Source organism: Cryptomeria japonica, chromosome 3 (genome assembly GCF_030272615.1).
Source record: "Cryptomeria japonica chromosome 3, Sugi_1.0, whole genome shotgun sequence".
NCBI lineage: Eukaryota > Viridiplantae > Streptophyta > Pinopsida > Cupressales > Cupressaceae > Cryptomeria > Cryptomeria japonica.
The window spans coordinates 99,605,259-99,625,366 of record NC_081407.1 but is presented as its reverse complement, the minus strand read 5'-3'; the positions used below and the strand labels follow the sequence as shown (position 1 = coordinate 99,625,366).

At 36.7% G+C, this 20,108-nt stretch overlaps 1 protein-coding gene across 3 annotated transcripts in view; it reads left to right on the top strand.

Annotated features, from left to right (window-relative positions):
* The window catches only part of LOC131046025 (putative E3 ubiquitin-protein ligase RING1a), a 122,729-nt gene extending 116,662 nt beyond the window's left edge, over positions 1-6,067 (top strand). For 2 of the 3 annotated variants that reach the window (XM_057979668.2, XM_057979667.2), the window contains exons 5-11: positions 3,518-3,599; positions 3,908-4,028; positions 4,243-4,284; positions 4,386-4,973; positions 5,156-5,266; positions 5,361-5,564; positions 5,698-6,067. In XM_057979668.2, the coding sequence (XP_057835651.2) occupies positions 3,518-3,599; positions 3,908-4,028; positions 4,243-4,284; positions 4,386-4,973; positions 5,156-5,266; positions 5,361-5,564; positions 5,698-5,724 (1,175 nt within the window). In that variant the 3' untranslated portion in view covers positions 5,725-6,067. Of the gene's footprint in view, positions 1-3,517; positions 3,600-3,907; positions 4,029-4,242; positions 4,285-4,385; positions 4,974-5,155; positions 5,267-5,360; positions 5,612-5,697 lie in introns of all 3 variants that reach the window. The other variant, XM_057979669.2, reaches the window with a different exon arrangement.
* The last annotated feature ends 14,041 nt before the right edge of the window (positions 6,068-20,108 follow it).

Sequence of the window (20,108 nt, the reverse complement as noted above, 5' to 3'; positions counted from 1 at the left end):
TTGAATTAGTTACAAATTAGATGCACATAGGCAATATTAGGTTCAAACAAATAAAACATAAAAGCATAACACCAAATTTACGTGGGAAAACCCTTGTGGGAAAAAACCCACACTCCAACACAAAGAGCTCAATTGTATTATAGTAACAAAGATTACAATACAATGCACAAAGCTAATGCTCTTTAAGAGTCAATACAACAACATAGAAATTTGGAGCAATTCCGACAGTGTAATGAGGTCTTAGAAATTAAACAAAGTGTCTCTATAAAACAACTAAGTCACCAACATATTTATAAACCTCACATATGGAAAGTAGGTGTCCATGGTTTCCAAAACCATCTCTCATGCCTAAGTAGTCAAGTGGTGTCCAAAACAACAACTTGCCATATCCTTGACACGTTGCAAATAGCACTTCCAAAGCACTAACACCTATCCTCCATAATGGTAAATTTTCCATATGCACTACACCCACTACATAGAAACTGCCAAAGTCATAATTAGTCGTTCCCCATGCACATAGAAACTTGCTAAAAAGAACTCAAAAATAAATATAAACTACCAAACATTAACTCCCCGTGACTCTTTAGTCCCGATATAGTAACATTTCTAACTTGCCAATGTTAACTCACCAATAAATGGACACATCTCACCAAAGCGTACCTCCTAGGAATTTTACAAATTCCTTTGCCCAAGATGAGCACCTAGGCGACAAGTGGCACAATTTCATGCTCCTCACCACACATGTAGGAAGCCAATTGACAATCAGGTCCCACAAAGTGATATAGCAACACAATAAGTTAACACTTAGGAAATAATTAATAAAATAATCAAATATTTACCCATGTTGAGACACCTAAATCCCAACATTTGAGAGGTTCAACAAGGTACTGAGTTCATGCCATATACTTTCTATTCCAAATTTCTCACAACCATTTGTTGTAGGATGATGTTGGAGGAGAGGGCATCAAGGTAATATTAGTGTAGGAAGGGCCATAGCATTTAAGAGTAGAATCTTCATTTATGACAGAGACAGCATGCATGTTTTGCCCAAGTTTTGATAAATACTTAGTTTGTGGAAGGTCCGTGTTAAAGATTGATCATAACAACATGAAGCTCTTGCTTGGCCAATGTAACTTGAATGATTGACAACGAAAATGGGGAAGTAAGCTTCAAGCTTATGAATTTGATATAGAGTACATGAAGGGTAAAAAGAATGTAGTTGTTGATGCTTTCTCTTGAATGCCTAGTTTACACTCCATTTCTACTATTTCTACTAGTTGGAAGGCGACAAAATATTACAAGTACACATTTTCCTCTAGCATTCTAGGTGAAAGTGTGAAGGATGATAGTTACTTACTAGCTAGTGATCTTGTTTTATACAAGAATAGAATTTTCTTGGTTCTCAAATCTCAAATCTGAGATTGAGGAAAATATTTTGAGGGCTTTACAGGATGCACTAATGGCTAGGCATTAGGGGTTCTACAATACTTATGAATAGATAGGGGAAAGATTGTCTTGGAAAGGCCTTAAGGAAGATGTTTTCAAACATATTAGGGAGTGCATAACATGCCAACAGAATAAAGTAGACATGTTTTTCCCATAATATTACAACCATTGCCTATTCCCAACTAGATATAAGAAAGTGTGTCCATGGATTTCATCATAGGCCTCCTTAAGGTAAATGGAAAGAATTGCATTATGTTGTAGTGGATGGGTTACTAACTACAAAGAGATTTTTGCCATCTCTATAGAATTTAGAGCACATTAGGTGGCTGATCTATTTTTTAGAGAAGTGTTTAAGATACATGGTTTGACTAAAAACATTGTTAGATAGGGATGGTAGATTCCTTAGTTTCTTTTGGTAGTAGTTGTTTCATATGATTGGTATTGAGCTCACTCCTAGTATTAATTATCACTTAGGTGGATGGACAATAGAGATAGTAAGTGGATTGAAGGATATTTGAGAAACTATGTCATAGATAACAAGAAGCATGGATCAAGTGGTTACTTCTTGGAGGGTAATGCTACAATACCAACCATCACATGCCTATCAACATGATTGCACTTATGGCATTATATGGATATGATGCCCCAACCTTCCCTAATTGGGTGTTTACTCACAATAGGGTACCACAGCTAGTGACTTGGTGAAACAGAGTCAAGACATTTTAAGGTCACTTAAAGTCATTTGCACTAGGCCCAAAATCAACAAAAGCTATACACTGATCGACATTGTACCAAGAAATCATTTGAGATGCAAGCTATGGTCTTTTTACGTCCATAGTTGTACAGGCAAACTTCCATTAAGCCAAGTGGAGTTGGAAAGCTCAAACCTGATTTCTATGGACCATACAAAGTTTTGAAAAAGGTTGGTAAAGAGGCTTATGGGTTAGAGTTGCAAACAGGAAGGCCATATTCACAATGTTTTTTGGTCTCAAGAAGGCACATGGCAAACATACTGCACCCTCAGTTGATTTGCTACCCCTGGATGGCAAGGGGAAACTTAAATTGGTTCTAGAGGCTATCATTGACATATGGTAGAAGAAATTGAGGTATAGGACTCTCGCAAAATACTTGGTCCATTGGAGGAACCCAACTACAACGGACAACATCTAGCAATGCATTGTATTGCTTGTGAGCATGCAATTAGTTGGGACATTAGGTGCAATATTCAATAATTATATTAAACTAATATTTGATCCCAACATAAGGGGGCATGGGTTTCCATAAAGGAATGTTCATTAATGAGAAGTTACAATTTGAATTTCAAGACAATGTGGGAGCTATTTGAGCAGGATATTGCCAAAATTAATAAATAATATTTTAAATTTTATGGAGTTATAGCCACAGGACATGAGTTTTGATAACCCGAGTGAGCCCTTCTGCTGTTACATAGTGAAGCACTTGGTTGTCATTATTCATATAATTTCTGCTACAGCTTGAGCCACGCTTTGAACTAACAGTTCAAGGGCAAAAACTCTTGGGTTTGTGAGATTGGATGATGAAAAGTTTGTCATCCAGAGGTTGTAATTAGTGCTGAAGGTTATATTCTGTCATTCTAGCAAGTATTTGTATACCGTTTCTTTGAAATATTCCAGTATATTTAATAAATGATATTCAATTCCAAACTATTTGTTAATATTTTTACTGTTGTGCAATCTACTGTCAAATTATTTGGCTACAAGTCATCACAGATGCTACCATACACAAACAGTGCTGTCATTTCTGTCATCCAGATGATAAATCTAAATTCATAGTGATCTGAAATGTTGATGAAAAGAAAACACTTTTTTTCTAGAATCTCTTCCTTTCAATCTTTTGGACTGTGAAAACCTTGTGTACATTAATGCTGCCCGTGTCAAAATGTGCTATGAAATATGATTATTATTTCAGCTGTTACTCTGTAGAATTAACAATATAATACATGCAGGATGCTGCTGCTTAACTTTTTGGGAAGTAGGCTTTATTAATGATGTTGAAATGTGGAAAGGGAATTAAATATCATTTTCTCTGCCAGGCATTATCCGGAAAACAAGGACAGTTATGGAATGCTTACACCGGTTTTGCAGAGATTGTATTGACAAGTCAATGCGCTTGGGGTATGACTGTAGACTAGGATTTTCACATGCTTTTTTGTCTCTATTTAATTCTTGCATACTTCGTTGGCTTCACAAATGCAAAATCACTAGTTCAACTGTTCAGCATTCAAGCTTTTTTGCTATTTTGCCTTCATTTGATAAAAAAAATTGCAAACTGCAAATCAAGTCAGAACACAAGCCAATGACACTTATAAGACATAGTGATTATCAGAGATACAAAACATTGGGAAAGACCAAGAAATAACACATTTTCTATATATCAAACAGCTTTTGCCTAGCATTAAATGCTGGACTTTTTGTGACCTCAGGAACAATGAGTGTCCTGCATGCCGTACACATTGTGCTAGCCGGCGATCATTGCGAGATGATCCAAATTATGATGCATTGATTGCAGCAATATACCCTGATTTAGACAAGTATGAGGAAGAGGTGAGGTTTAACTTGTCCTATTACCGTGTCTTTGACTGTCTTATTCATTTATCAGAGTCGGAGATTGTCCAATACTAATGGTAAGTTGCTGTTGTTTTTGGGTGAACACCTGAATGTCAATCAACTTTTTCATGCCTATTTTCTTTGTTGTAATGTGCTTTTGCAATCTTAGGGATGAGTAGTTCTCCTAATCCCTTCTTGGTTTGTCCATTAGGAGATGGCTTTGCATGAAGAAGAAGAGCGCAGAAATAGACAGGTAGGGGTGGTCTGTTCTGACTGCTCTAAACCATCTAATTGGTTGAAATTAATGTTCGTCTTTCCTTTAGTTTTAACTATTGTCAGACAAATTTGTAACAGATCCAAGCGAACATTGCTGATACATTTCGGCGGCAGTCAGAAGCTATTACACGACGACGCAGGACTGCTAAGGCCACTGCAGCGGCGTTTGTCAGAAAGGCTCATGGTAAATTTTCCGGTGTTCAGGGTCAAAGCAAGCGTAACAATAGAGGCAAACGTCCTAGAGGAAGCATAGGTACTGATGGTGAGGAAGGTGAGGACATGAAGCAATTTTTCTCTGATGACGAAGAACCTCAGCAGCGCAGGTGGCCACGGAAGAAAAGGAGAGCTCCAAGCTCTTTACCTGAAACCTCTGCTGACATGGATGTTGGCAATGGAGAAGAACAAGATGACATCGATGATGAGGAAGCTGGTGAAGATATTCAATCAGCTGAATACAGCCAAGCAGAAGCTAGCAGAGAAAGTACTGATGCTTCTCCTGGAAATGCAAGAAATGCAGAGGGTTTGGCTTGGGGCAAGGGTGGTGCGAGAAGTCATACAAAGAATGGAAGTGTGAGAAATGCTCATGCCAGGACTTCTCGTACTGCGTATGCAGCTAAAATGGCCGAGTATCTTAGGTCTAAATCTCAACAAGAAAAGGAGACTGAGGTAAAATATTTTTTTATAAATTTGACTAACTTTGAACTGTAATCTTGGTTCCCTTTGATAAATGTAGTTATTTAACCTTTATGAATCATCCCAACTGCTCTTCACAAGCTTGTTCTTATTGCCAAAAATGCTTCCATAAAAAATGAACTCTAATGCGCAGGTTGTTGTTTTTATGTTCATAGTTTGAGATACACTTCACATTGTTACCATTTGAGGATGAGGAGACGTTTCCCAATCTGAAAAGACCATATCTTTCTTGTCAACCAACCATTACTGTGAAGCATATTTGTAAAGTATAATTCATTTCTATACAACTCTGTTCATTAGAGTCAGGAATTGCATTGTGATTTAATATACTGATTTGATATAGCCCATGTGATGTTCTAGTTCCTGTCAGGCATAATTTCTGTGGCCCCTGAAGATCTAGAAATTGTAATTGAGAAGCAAACTAGTCCATTGAATTTGGCCAAGTATGGAAAGGGAAAAGCTTTGGTTGGTGCTTCAAATGGTGAAAAGGTTATAGAGGTCTTGGATCAAGAACAAACATTGGATGGAATCTTTGCCGGTTACACAGAATTTAGGGGTAACCTGGTACAATGAGAGCCTTCACCTTCAAATACATTTGGTTAATTTATTGGGTACATTTTTTTCTTTTCAAGCTACAATGTTACTGTTTTCCTATTGTTCTTACTTTGGGCTAAATGTTTTTGGGCTTGTGTGATAGGTTCTGATGTATCGCTACAAGGACTGAGTTTGGAGATTTGACAGAAGTTTCAAAATTTGGGCGGGCTTGCTCCAACTAGAGTCTTCCATGTTTAATCAGATCTACATGTTTCAGCTTTCCACTATGCACTCTTTGGTTAGAATTATAACTGAATTCTCTGTGCAGTGTAAGCTTTCGAGAGAATTGTTTCTGCCGGAAGCTCTAAATTTACTAATCACTAAAGGTAGCATTCATTTGTCGACCTTCCCCGACACATGTACAGATACAGCTTGGAGTAATGAAATTACAGTGTTATACATTGTAATACATTATGATTGAAATAGATGAGAAGCCTTATCGTTTCTGGAAATCAAGATGTACTGATTTTATATGGGTTTGGTTCATTTCTTTAAATAATGAATCAAGATAAACGAAACTCATTACAAACACCATTTCATTCATTTTTTTACTTATTTTCATATACATATATTATTTTATTATTTCAGCATTATTAAACCATGTTGCACAATTAACAGTTCGAGGGAAGTGGACCTATTGAGAAAAATAATTTAATTTAATGGATTACACTGGGTGAATAAAGAAATATATAGTTGTAACCAGAAAGAGCTATGCAAATACAATGCATTGTGAAAATCTCTAATCTTTAATCAAATTCTCTTTAAAAAACTAAAAAGTTCGATTGATAACTACACAAGCTCCTTGTGACATAGTTATCTCGCATAGGGATGTTACATCCGCAAACTAATATGACAACAATGTCATGGAAAACAATAGTATGTCGAAATGACAGCATATCTATAGCAATACATCTGAAAAACGTCTCATCTCTCTTTTACTACTTGGACTTACACTTTTCAGCGTAAACATTTAATTTTTCTTTCAAGCTTCCAACTATGACAATGTACAGAAATTTAATTGTAGATGCTTGGATTCCATAATGAGCATTTTAGTACAAAGATGGTTCCATATGACAATCAATATGTGCATGCACATTGTACAGAAGAACATGAGGTATTGGAAATTAAATGAAATTTATAAACACGCAATAACGAAGTTCAGAGAATAACACTATATAGTGACGTTTTCTATAATCTGAAATTTGAAAACACAGGATGAAACTATTAACAGCACGCTGTGTCACATTTTCATGGCTTACAATATTTTAGTGTAGTGTGGCACTTTAGCTTATGACATGATATACAGAGCGAGTGCTTTAGCTCAAGTGGGTTATGCAGACCCTCAAAATCAATGCAATATGATTGAATGCATTACCTTACGTATTTGACTTCAGCCAGGCCGTCACACTTATTTCTTTGAACTGCAATCCTCACATTGAGGGTTCGTTAAAATTGAAGAGAATACACCCGGTAACATGTCCCTTAATATTTCATGTTTTGAGCTGGTATGCCCTCGGAACCTGAAGTGTTATTGCATGTAATTGTGTAAGGTGGTATAAGTTGCACTATTCCTACATCATGGTGAGGTGACCTCTGGAGAAAACGATATTGACCTTGTTAAGGGTTTTGCCATCAAAGATGCCATAATTAAAGGGTAGTTATTACTTGAGTTGCATGTAAGAGGATTTTATTAAATTGACTATTGGCTTTTTGGAGCTGATATTGTGTTGCATTCTCCTTTTGGCACAATTATTAGAAGTGGGTCCTACTTTTTAGATTTGAAGTGTAATAATGAAGTAGAAGCATTGGTGTTGCTTGCAGGTGTCAAGATGGATAAAGCTTCAAGCTATAGTTCCTCTTAGAGGTAGAAGGGGATTTAAGGTGGTTATACAAGGTTATCAAAGAAAAAGTGTGAGGTTGGAAAATGAGAACCATTTTAGAAGAAGTGGAATTATTTACTAATATATTTTAGGATGAATTAGTGTCATATATTATCTCGTATAAAGAAGTATATTACACCATATTCACAAGATTTTTTTTTGAATGTGATGGCATCGCATCTTAAAGTCTACACAAGAAAAAGCCTTAAATGAACACATCTAAACATAAGACAAAATGTCAAGTGGCTAAACTACCAAGCAATGAGAGCTATAGATCCAACAAGAGGTGGGGGTGGATTATGGTTATTAGGCTTGCTCTAGCCATCATGAAGGTCTTATTTGTCAAGAATTATATCCCAACCTATAAAGCAACTTTTTTCATTAACTTGTTCTCAATTTGGTAGTTGAGTTCCATTCTTGGTGAGAAAATGGGTCAATACTAAGTGAGGGGATTTGTTAGTCCAAACAACTAGGAGTAATCCTATCATGGGGGTACATATAGATAAAAGGCATACAAGGCTATAGAGACTAACCATAAGCATTGTGACCTTGAGTTATGTGTTGAGGCACAAAGAACTATGCAACCATACAATTATGTCTACAAGCATTATGACTAAGCCATGTTGATGCCTTGAGAAGGGGATTGGCCTTTGTGAAAGGGAGAGGTTGATGGGACTCTGGCAACCATATAAGGTACATTACCCCATTGGTCAAGAGGTGCATGTAGGTGAGCGACTTTGTTAGATTGCACTTGTATTTGCATGAGAAAATTAGATTAGATCATGAATTTACTATACATAAAGAAATGAATACCAACAAAACCTCCTAGAAAGAGAAATGAATTTCAATCTTCCCAAATGCCAAACAAGATTCCCACTCATTAGGAATTTTGGGCCAATTGCCCAAAAGAATCACATGTGAAGAAAAAAGCTCTAGTTTGAAAGGCTTAAAGAAATCAGGAATCAAATTCCAAGTAATTGGACTCTAGTGTAAATCTAGGAAATAGGCTTGAGAGTTTATTTATGTTTGCAAAAAGTACAGGGATTGGTAAATCCTAGGAGGATCAATTTAGACCTAATGGGAAGACCCTAGTAAAGAATACACCACACATAGTGAGCAAGTTTTAGCTCAAGAATAGTTGTAAAAATAATTTGGAATCTACTTTACCATGAGCTAGTAGATGGCTACAAGGCCCATTTTTATTGATTTTTTGCATCATATGTAGATTTAGAGAGAGCCATCAATATCATTTGCAAGGTTTGTAGTTATAAGGTATTGAGATACCATTTCCAATCTTTCAACCATGGGTTATCATGAATAACCCTAAATTTGTGAAGCATTTCTACATGGATAAAATCAATAATAGTATGAATGGATTCAAAATATTGATTGGAGAGTTTGAATATCATTTTGGCTTGAGACCAAGATAAATATAATTTTGGTAGTCTTTGAAAAAAGGATCCATGAGAGTTTTAATCCCTCTACAAAAAATCTTCAAGGCATGAACCCAAGGAGCTCTAGCAAGATATCTATCTTGGCAATTGTCACAAGAGAACACTAAATGTGCTGCTAGTTAATAGATAGCCCATTACAAAAATCTTTCCTTTCCATAGAAATCGTCACTTAATAGCTTGTCAATTCTTCCATATACTTCTGATCACAAAGTGCCACATATCTAAACATGTTGCTTCATAATAAGAATGGATGGAAGTCCCAAATATCTCCAAACTTTATGACCATAAGGAAAACCAAAATAAATACGATGATGAAGTTAGACTTTGTAGGTTTCACTCTCCTCTAGAGCTATAATAACCCACTTGGCACACGAAGCCAATCCTTGATGTTGAATGCTAATAAGGTTAGAACACTTGAATAATGAGGGAGCTAGTAGAATTGCAAGAAACCTTGTGGAAACCTTTTCCTAGATTAGAGGAGGCCCATAGAATATATCTTAAAATATTCTCAACCCTTTGCTAGGAGATTTTAGAGGGCACTAAGTAAGAAGACTAATAACATGGATAGTAACTAAACTTTAGAATGTAAACCTGGAATTTTCCTATGAGAGAAAGAGGTTTAGTGATGTTATAAGACAATTTCTTCTTCACTTAGGTAATGAAAACTTGCCATGGTGAAGAGGGAGAATCTTGAAAAGCATAAGGGATGATAATATATCTAAAAATTTATCCATGATAAATCTATTTCCAAACAAAAAGATTGAGCTAGTTAGGCTAGGTAGAAAAGATTGTATGTAACATTGGATTCTCTACCATTGAATACTAGACCTAAAGGCTAGGCAAATTGTATTTAGGAATTGAAGAACTTATTTATCTAGAGGCTAGGCAAATTGTATCTAGGAATTGGAGAGCTTATTTGACATTATCCTCTTGTTCCAATAAAGTAAGAAAAAGTCAATACCAAAGTGACCATTAACACGTTATTTTAAGAAACAACACGAGCCAAAAGGTTGCCAAATCCTTTAACAATTGATGTAGGGGCAAGAGGTTGTACCTACTACATGGAAACAAAACTCCCACGAGGAGTATTGTGGATTATTGATAGTATTGTAAGGAGAAACATCAACAAGCATTTTAACCAAGCATAGGAAATTATGACCAGGCACTAGGCCCTATATCATAGCAATTATAAATGGCTATTCAATTTAGTTTTATGTTCTTGCAAAATAATTTTTGATAAAAATGATTTTTGCTTTTGATTCAGGTAAGCAAAGATTTTGAAAGGGCCTAAACAATTGTAAAAAACATGAAAATATAAAAATCAGGAAATAAGGGTTGAGACCCTATACAAAGGCTAAGGCTGGGTGAAATAGGTCTAAATAGGCCATGGACAACAAAGAAACAAAACAACGATGAGAAAAAGGGAACAAATACAATCAAGCTGCCAAATAAGACTACAAAAATGAGAGAGTTGGGGCCACCAAGGTTCCAGTAAGACAATCTCAAGTTTGGAGGAAGTTGATCTTTCACCCACCACTTGAGCATGAGTTTGGGAAGTGAAATTAAAAGGACCTAATACTATCATCCAAATTATCATTACAAGGGGAAGGAGGAGAAACCCTCACAAAGAGCTCATTAGAGTGTGAAGAGTGAGCAATAGGACAACGAGGTGAATGATAGCCTTCTACTGCATGAGGAGTTTGGAGTTGAGATGAAGATAAGGCCAAAATAGGATGTAATCATGAGGCTATAGGTTCACCAATAGGGCGTTCGTAAGGAACATAATGGCTACACCAAGAGCTAAGGACGCATCAACATCCTAAGAGGAGTCATTTGACAGAGAATTAAGAGCATAGAAAGTCAAGTGCTCACCATTAGCATACCTCCACCAAGTAGCAACACCTTTGCAGTGTGAGATTGGACAATCCATGGCCAGGTGACCAATCACGAAGAAATGACAACATTTAAAATGGATCCATAATATTAAAATGGTTGAGTCCTAGTCCTATCCCCAACCATTAGAACCACATACTCGTGAAGAGGCATGTAGATGTCAATATCCACCAATTTGCGAGCAAAGGTAGAATGCCCCACATAGGAAGTGCAATTGTCAACCTTCAAGCGACCAAGTTTTCAATGGCCTTGTAACAAGAATCCTCCCAAAAATGAAGGGGGGGATTTGGAAGCCTAACCTACATTAGATGCACATTGAGTGGTTTAGTAAGGGGGTTATTTTGGGATTAAGGTGTCTTAACCTTTGAGAGTATTAGTATGATTTAATTAATTTATTAGTCCCATGTTGCCTATTTTGTTAATTATATTCTCTTTTTTAACTTTCTAAATTGTTATGTTACTTTGTAAGACCCAATTGTGCGTTGGCTTCCTACATGTAAAGCAAGAAGTGCGGGAATACGTCACTTGTCACTTGGACACTCATCTTGGGCAAAAGAATTTGTAAAATTCCTATGAGGTGCACTTTAGTGACATGTGTCCATATTCGTTGAGTTCACTCTTTATGGGATTTGGAAATTGCTATGTTGAGACTTGAGGGTCAAGGAGAGTTAATGTTTGGTAATTTATATTTATTGTTCAGTTCCTTTTAGCGAGTATCTATAAACATGGCGGATTCCTAATTATGGATTTGGAATTTTCTACCTAAGTGGTTGTAGTTCATATTGGAAAGTTTTTGATTAAAACACAACATTAACTATGGTGTCAACCATTTAACATAGTCAAAGACTATCAACAACACTTTAACAACAACCAACCTATCGAACCATCAACAACTCAAACCCAACTCAAGGAGGGGTAGGGACACCCAAGCCTTGGCAAGTAGGGGTTTGGGGGGAGGGGGGAGAACTTCCCCTTCCGCTTGCGACAAACTACAACCCAGGTGATATTGTCTTTGGGACCATCAAGAGACTGATCAAGTGGTAAGGGCCCTGCTTGGATACTATCAATAGATTTATTATATTGTAGTTGCAAGGCAACAGTCGACTACTGCAGAACACTAGGGGGCTATTGCAGAACAACAACAAGCTAGTGTAGAGGAACTACATCAGGAGCAGAACCAATAGATGTAGAGCAAAGATACAAGTCAAAGGCAACGAGAGTTAAATCCAATTTAGGAGCAACAAGAGTTGAATCCTCATGAACAACAACAACAACATTATCAACAGAGGGCAGCTCATCAGCCAAGTCAGTAGCATAGATAGCCAGGTGATCCAAGATGGCATCCTTCCACCATATATCCACATCCTTGTGATGCGGGAGGGAGCAATCTAATGTTAAGTGTCCCATGGAAAATCATCTTCTGTAGCGAAAGGGTAGGCCCTAAAAATCCAATGGTTGAGACCAAAGCCTATCCATGACCATAAGGACCACATCCCTAGGGAGGGGCGAGGAGATGTCAATATCCACCAGGATGTAATTAAAAGTGGAGTGGCCCATGGAACTCATGGGATAATCAACCATTGGGAAACGACCAATAGAGTTGCCAATGACCTCATAGCAAGAGTGTTCCCAAAAATGAAGAGGAAGATTCAGGAGTCGAACCCAAACTGGACGCACATTGTGGTTCGGTAAGGGGATTGAAAGTAGTCCTTAACAGAGAGAGTGAACTCCCCAGATCCACATCTTTCCCAAAATCTGGTCACGATCAAGTGAAGACATAAAGGAAGCAATAAAAAAACCTTTAGCATAGAGAAAGAGTTCAATATTTTGAGAAACTAGAGGCTTCCATGAGTTACTCACCCAACACTGAAGATCTAGTAAAGAAGGCCAAAGCCTCGAGAATTTGCACACCAAAGCACAACTTTAGTAAAACCCAATATTGTCCGCAACATCTTTTCCACAGACCACCACAGGGGAGGACTTGGCATAGGGGATGAACCCCTTTGGAGGGTTGGGCAACAGATTTGGCCACATGAGCAAATCTATGCTTCCTAGCAAAGGAAGGTCGAGGTGGAGCATTAGAATCCTAAACAGGGTCACCATTACCAACACCAAGCCTTGAGGAATCTGTAGTAACCCGAATATCTCCAACAACATTCCTAGGAAGGGAATCTTCACCCACAACCAGAGCAGAGATACCCACCATAGGGGAACTAGTTGCAGAATGGTCACCCAATGCAAGGGGCATGGGTGCAGAAAGGTTTGCACCCACGTCGACAATAGGACCACCACTGGCACTAGAAACACATGCAAACAAAGTAGCATTCATGCCCACCCCATACATAGTGACCACACCAGGTGCACGACCCACATGAGGTAAAATATCGACAGAAGGCATAGGCACAATGGATACAATAGTCGAGTTGTAGGCAAGAGAAACCATTTAAAAATCTTTGGACTTTAGTATTGTGGGAAGTTGGCCTTGTAACTATTATGGGAGGACAAATGTTAGTAGCTTGGAAAGTTCTATTTGCAACATGTCAAGGATATGGAAAGTTGTTGTGCTGGACACTACTTGACTTACCAAGTGTGAAAGATGGTTTTGGAAAACATGGGCACCTACCTTTCACATGTGAGCTCTATAAATATGTTGGTGTCTTAGTTGTTTTTGGGGAGAGACTTTGATTATTTTATGAGATGTCGTTATGTTTCGATAATTTTTCTTGAAATATCTGTTGTTGTAACTACTCATGAAGAGCATTGAATCGATGCATTATATTGTAATATTTGTTATCGTAATACAATTGAGCTTTCTGTTTTGAAGTGTGATCTTTTTCCCATAAGGGCTTTCCCATGTAAATCTAGTGTTATGCTTTTATGTATTTGAAACTAATTTTTCTTATGTGCATCTATTTTGTATTTAATTAAAGGGTTGTAAGAATTTCTTTGCATTCACTCTCTTATTAGATCTAGCATTTGGAAGCGTTATTTCACACTTAACTTTCTTTTAGGTTACAAGAGGTTGACTAGGATTTAATCAAGAGAGAGTTCTCTCCCCAAACCCATAGCTTACCTAACACCAAGTTTTCTTCCTCAAAAGAGGAAAATGAAGCAATGAAAGAAAATTTAGCACAAGGGAAGAGCTCAATCTTACCACCCACAAGAGGCCTCGAAGAATCCAACACCTAGTTGTGCGAGTTAGGAAGAGAGGGACAAAAGTTGAAGAATGTGCACACCAAACCTCTACATTGGTAGAAATCCTCATTTCTCACTGCATCCATGTCACAAACCACTATTGCAGATGATTTGGCACAAGGAAGATGATAAGTTTGAGACTTCTCCATCAAAGGATTAGCCCATCTATTCCATTTCATTCCTTTGGCAATTACATTGCCAAGAATATAGTTGGATTTATGATTTTTTTTTCCTTTGGACAAACAATGATAGGAAGTAAATGATGTAGCTTGGGAGAAAGCACCTTCACAATGATTTTGCATGAAACATTGAACAAGGTGATCAATTGCGAGATCTCTAGTTTTACATATGATTTGGATAAACCTTTATTAATAATATTACATAAAGAGTTGAATGATAAACTTCTATGTAGACCTAAAAAAGATCATTATCAACCATATCCCTTATGACTTTGTACAATTCAAAAGAAAATCTATCCACATCTTAGAGCTCAATTAGTGGGCATGAGAAACACCAATGATGAAGATCATCTTGAGAGAGAATCTATTCACATAGAGTTCATAAGAAAGTAGAGAGCCAACAAGGAACCACATTAAGGCATTTTTTAAGAGTATTATCTCACATAGTAGAGGAATTTCAAGGTTGGAAAACCTACTGATAACATTTAGCAAAATATTGAAGAATGACAAGTAGCTTATTTAAGAGTTATTAGCCTTTGATGCACTTAATTGAGAGGTGCAATGAACTCTCAAGCATTGAAAGAATTCCATGGAAAGTTTACCCCCAGTTTTAAACTAATGAGTTTGGGCTTTGAATTGAGCTCTTCTAATATAATTAACAATTTGTTAGAAAAATTTGTTCACTCATAGTTGTAGAGAGCATGTAAATGTTGCTCTTCCAACTTAGTGGTAGTGCAATGGAGCTCAAAAGTGGTAGTGAAAATGAGTTATTTAGTACCCATAAATTTGAAGACAGTGAGAGGTATGCTTAATAGAATTATTGCACTAAAAGGAGGCTAGATAATATAACAACATCACTAATATTTGAGGAGATAAAATATAAAAGTGAACTAGGATTCAACAATTTATAAAATAACATATAGGCAATAACATGCAATAAATAAACATATATTGCATTTACCTTGAAAATATCCTTCCCAAGAAAAACAACAAAGGAGACTCTATGTATATTCCATAATCATCTTACAATACAGTGTTAAGAGTATCATTCCTTAGTCATAAAACCATGTTGATGATTTTTTTAGCAAGATAAACCCATTGCAAGATACATAAATATCTCCATCCAAGCACCCAATAAATATAGCAAGCCCAAAACACATACCATAAATGGTTTTCATAATCATGGGTTAAATGTGGCACCCAATATCCCCATGAAAAATTAATGCACACATTCATGATGAGTAAAAATGCTAAAAATAGAATGCAACTCCCACATCATAAGCACTTCATAAATTTCCACCAAACTTGAGTGCTCTTCTTTCGAAGTTCATTATCTCTTTTCAAAGTTTCTCTATGAAACATTACTCTTATGCATCAAAGAGGGGAGGGGGGGGGATGAATTAGTATGCCAAAAATCTCTGCACTTAAACACTTTGCAAGACTAATAGTAAACCGGTAAAACAGTTTAGCAAACAAACCGGTTAACACACATGCAAACCAAATAGCTAATAATGCATTCACCCACAGAAGCAAAAACACCATAATACAAGAGATTTTGACGTGGAAACCCAAATGGGAAAAACCACGGTGAGATTGAACTCACAAGTAACTATTTGCAGAATAGGAACCAGACTGGTTAAGGTCTTATAATGTTCTTTACCAGAACAGATCCTGTTAGGAATCTCAATCTCTGTTAGGAGATAAGTCCGATTAAAGACTACCTTGCTAGAGGATTTTAGATCCACAGATGTGAACCACCTTGTTAGAGGATTTACAAAAGGCTTTTGGGCCTACCTGGTTAAGGGCTACAGACTTGTCAAAGATGTGAGTAATCAACAAGTGTTTGATCTAGCTAATAGCACAGACTGCTCAGTTAGATCCTTGATAGCTCGTTCCTAATGCACTCCAGCATTACTTCAGTCTTCTACACATTCGTATTCTCTCCAACTCCTCAACCACCTTAAACCCTAGCAACAACATAAACTTTTGCTACAACCACATCAACAACCTAAAACCCTAGACATGATGTCCTTATAAAGGAATTTGATTTCATGTCGATCCAATAGGATTACATAACAATTTCCTAGGTTCAATGAACCTGGACATACTTGGTACCACGATACAAAAAGCACCGTTTAGGTGTCGACACCGTCAAACAATCGGTGGATGGTAACTCATCACAAAATGTCGGTTGGTAACTCATCACAGAGTATTACCAGTTCATATAAAATGCCAGTTGCCCGTTTGACAAAAATGAAGACTGGTAAAAATGTGTTATGCCGCTTTAATCCCTCGTATCGCTTGGGATCCACGAACCGCTTAGGGTCAACATGTCGCTTCAAACCGGGAAACACATTATGCAAAACACCAATAGTCTAAAGACTATAATACAACATACCGGTTGGAACAAATACCGGTTGTGCTCTAACTCATACATATAAAGGAGATCTCAATGCAAGTGTGTGTCCATCAATGACAATCACAACATAAACATCAAAAATGCCAACAACATAAATACCTCCATCCAAGCACCCAATAAATATAGCAAGCCCAAAGCACATACCATAAATGGTTTTCATAATCATGGGTTAAATGTGGCACCCAATATCCCCATGAAAAATTAATGCACACATTAATGATGAGTAAAAATGCTAAAAATAGAATGCAACTCTCACATCATAAGCACTTCATAAATTTCCACCAAACTTGAGTGCTCTTCTTTGGAAGTTCATTATCTCTTTTCAAAGTTTGTCTATGAAACATTACTCTTATGCATCAAAACAAAATTAGACGTCAGTCTATTATGGAGCCTCCCTCTTACATGCTCTTACATGTGTCATAAAATATTCTTACATAGTACAACAATATAGTAGTTCTTATGCATCTCACACGGCATTGGATATTTTTACAAATATCATAGTATAACAAACATGTACCATAGTGTGCCACCTCAAATGAGACACCATTTTCCATGAGGGCACATTAAATAATAATAATTTATAATTAAATTGAAATAATGGGATTTGCAAGGTGTTTGAAACCTAATCCCAATATCTAGTATCCAATCCAACCAATTTGATGTTGAGGACATAAATCTAAATTCTAGACACATCTAATAAGAGAAAGAGTTGGTTGATGAGTCATTAGAGATGTGTTAAGGAATAATTGCATTTTCTTCATATTGAGCTTGGAAAATTAGCATTCAATGCAAAATTTTATTAGCAAGTGATTAGAGAAGAAAAATTCCATCAAAGGATCAATTAATAGTTTTGAATTGATCACTTTCTTGAGTTGTTATAGAGTGCAAATATTGTTTCTCTTCTACTCTAGTTTGGACTCCCAAATTCATATCCTAAATTTGATAATTTGTGGCTATATTTCTTCCTTGGCCTTATCTATTAATGGTATAGTTATTTGAGCAGTTATATGCTCATGGTAATAAATGTTTAGCAAAGCCACCCTCACTACTCTATTTCTTTCACTTCCAAGGATTTAAAGGCTTTATCCAATATGGAAAAGTCCTCTTCTTGTGGTTCCTTGTATTTCCTTTACCTTTTTTGAGATTCTAGATTCAACCATATTTGAAGATTCCCTACATCAAATGTGAGAGACGCATCTCTAGAGCCTTCCGACTATGTATTTTGGTGCTTGAAGGTTTGATCATCACTTTCCTTATGTACATTGTCAGATTATATTTGCTTCTATTTCCATTTTGGTTATTCCTCCTGTTAATGTTATTACATATCCACCTCTTCTTCACCGGTATGTTGTCCATCATCTATTTCAACATCTTTCTCAGTCTCTTCTAGATGTTTATCTTTATTATCTTCTCCATCTTGTACTTGTTCTTTCTCTTGAACATTCTTGTCTAGAAGAGTCTCTTATTGTTGTCCTAATGGTGGCACTTCTTCTTTCTTATATAATCCTACCCCTTATACTTTTTCTTGTACATTAATTGTAGGAGAATTATCTTTATCAGAAGTCACTTCTTCTCCTATGGATTTGGAAGATAAAGTGATAACAAACTCCTTGGGTGGAGAATAATGTGGGGATAATTTAGGAGGGGGGGTAGTAATTTTAGCAAGTGGAGGAGTAGGAGCCTAAGGTGGTGGATTAGGTATTTTTTCTAGGAGGAAGAGGTGAAGGATTTATCTATGGGGATGGATAAGGATATGGCTCCTGTTGCAAGGAGGAGTTACCTATTTTGTCTTTGTCCTTTTATTCCTTTGTAAAACAATCTTCTCTTCCTCTTTCTATGATCTTGGGAGTTCTTGTCTCATTTTATCACCTCTTTCTCATCTATAAGTTTTAGCCTCTTTGGAGATGCCTTTACCTTTATCTTTAGTAGAATTTGTCTTATATGGCTCTTTGGGATTTGTAGGTTGACCTTGATTACCTTTACTTACAATGGTAGTAGGCTTGAATGAGTTCTTAGGCCTAGATAATTCTCATGTCTTTCCCTAAGGCTTGGTAGTTGAGCTTCCTATGGCTCCTTATGATGATGAAGATGCTTCTATCTTTCCTTGAGGCTTGGTAGTTATACTTCTTGTTGGTCCTTTGGATGAGGAAGATCCTTTTATATTGGAGGGCTCCCCTTTTGTAGATTCTACTCCATTATCTCTAGTAAGTCTAACAATGCAAATGGAGCTTTGACCCATTCCTTGGTCCATGTGATCAAATTGGTTATTGATGGTTTTCCATATCTACAACTTGTGTTATTGAAGGGTCCACAAGAAGATGGTTTGTTTGCAGATTCCTCTGGTATTATAGGAAGGGTGTGACCTCTTCCCATATTCTTCCAATCCCTTGGGAATTATGATTACACCACATAGGTTTTCCAAAGTCAACTCCATTATGCAAAAGTCTCTTACTCTTACCTCATACTCATCTACATAGTTGGCCTAGTAATACTCCACTTTTGGCTCATTCTTGAAGAAAGCTCCTATAATTCAGCCAATATTTTGAATAAAGGTCAAACCTAGCCCTTGTCTCTAAAAGTACATCCATGATAAATGAAGCCATTTCTACATTTGCTACCTTTGCACTTTCATGTCTCAACATAAATAATCACCAATATCAATGGGAAAGGACAAATAAGACTTGTTCTTGGTGACTACCAATTTGTGTACTTCTCCAACCATTCTGTGGACCTCCAAGAGTATCAACCTATCACTTGAATACCTTGCAAGTTTATAGGGAGCCTTGTGGCATCTAGAAAATTTGATATAAGAGAGGGTTTTGAAATGGATGTAATAGTATCTTCATTTCTTCAATTCAACATTAGCATGCATGGAGATTCACTTTACCAAAATCATTTTCTAATAGCTTGATGATGGCAAAAGTGAATCTAGAATTTACCATATAATAGATCTGTGGCTTCTTTAGGGGTAGGACTTGTATATTCAAGTGTATTTGGGTTTCTTAAGGAACCTAATTTGTTCAAGCCAATGAAAGTGGCTTGGGAAGCAAATCAAATAGACAAAATATGAGGACATGTAGAACTTGGGGTCCTTTTTAACTATCTACAACTATTCATGCAAGTTACCTTTGGTGATTTTATTCTAGTCAATATTATACTTGTTACTCAAGATAGTTTTCATGAATAGCAACATCCAAGGTTGAAAGTCTTTATCACTTTGGATGTGCAACTGCTTGGCTAAGCAATGTAATTTGGTCCCTTGCATTCAAGTGGAAATCACTTATGTGTATCAGCTTAGCCAATTTATCCATTACATTTCTAGGCTTGGTCAATAATTTATTGTTGATATGTTTTGGAAAAGATTGTACTTTTAATAATACTCGATTTCTTTATTCACATCTATATCTACATATTCCTCATATGTTGGTATGCTAAACACTTTTTCAATCACCTCAGATCTAATATCCAAGATTACTTCGCCTATTAGTCCATAG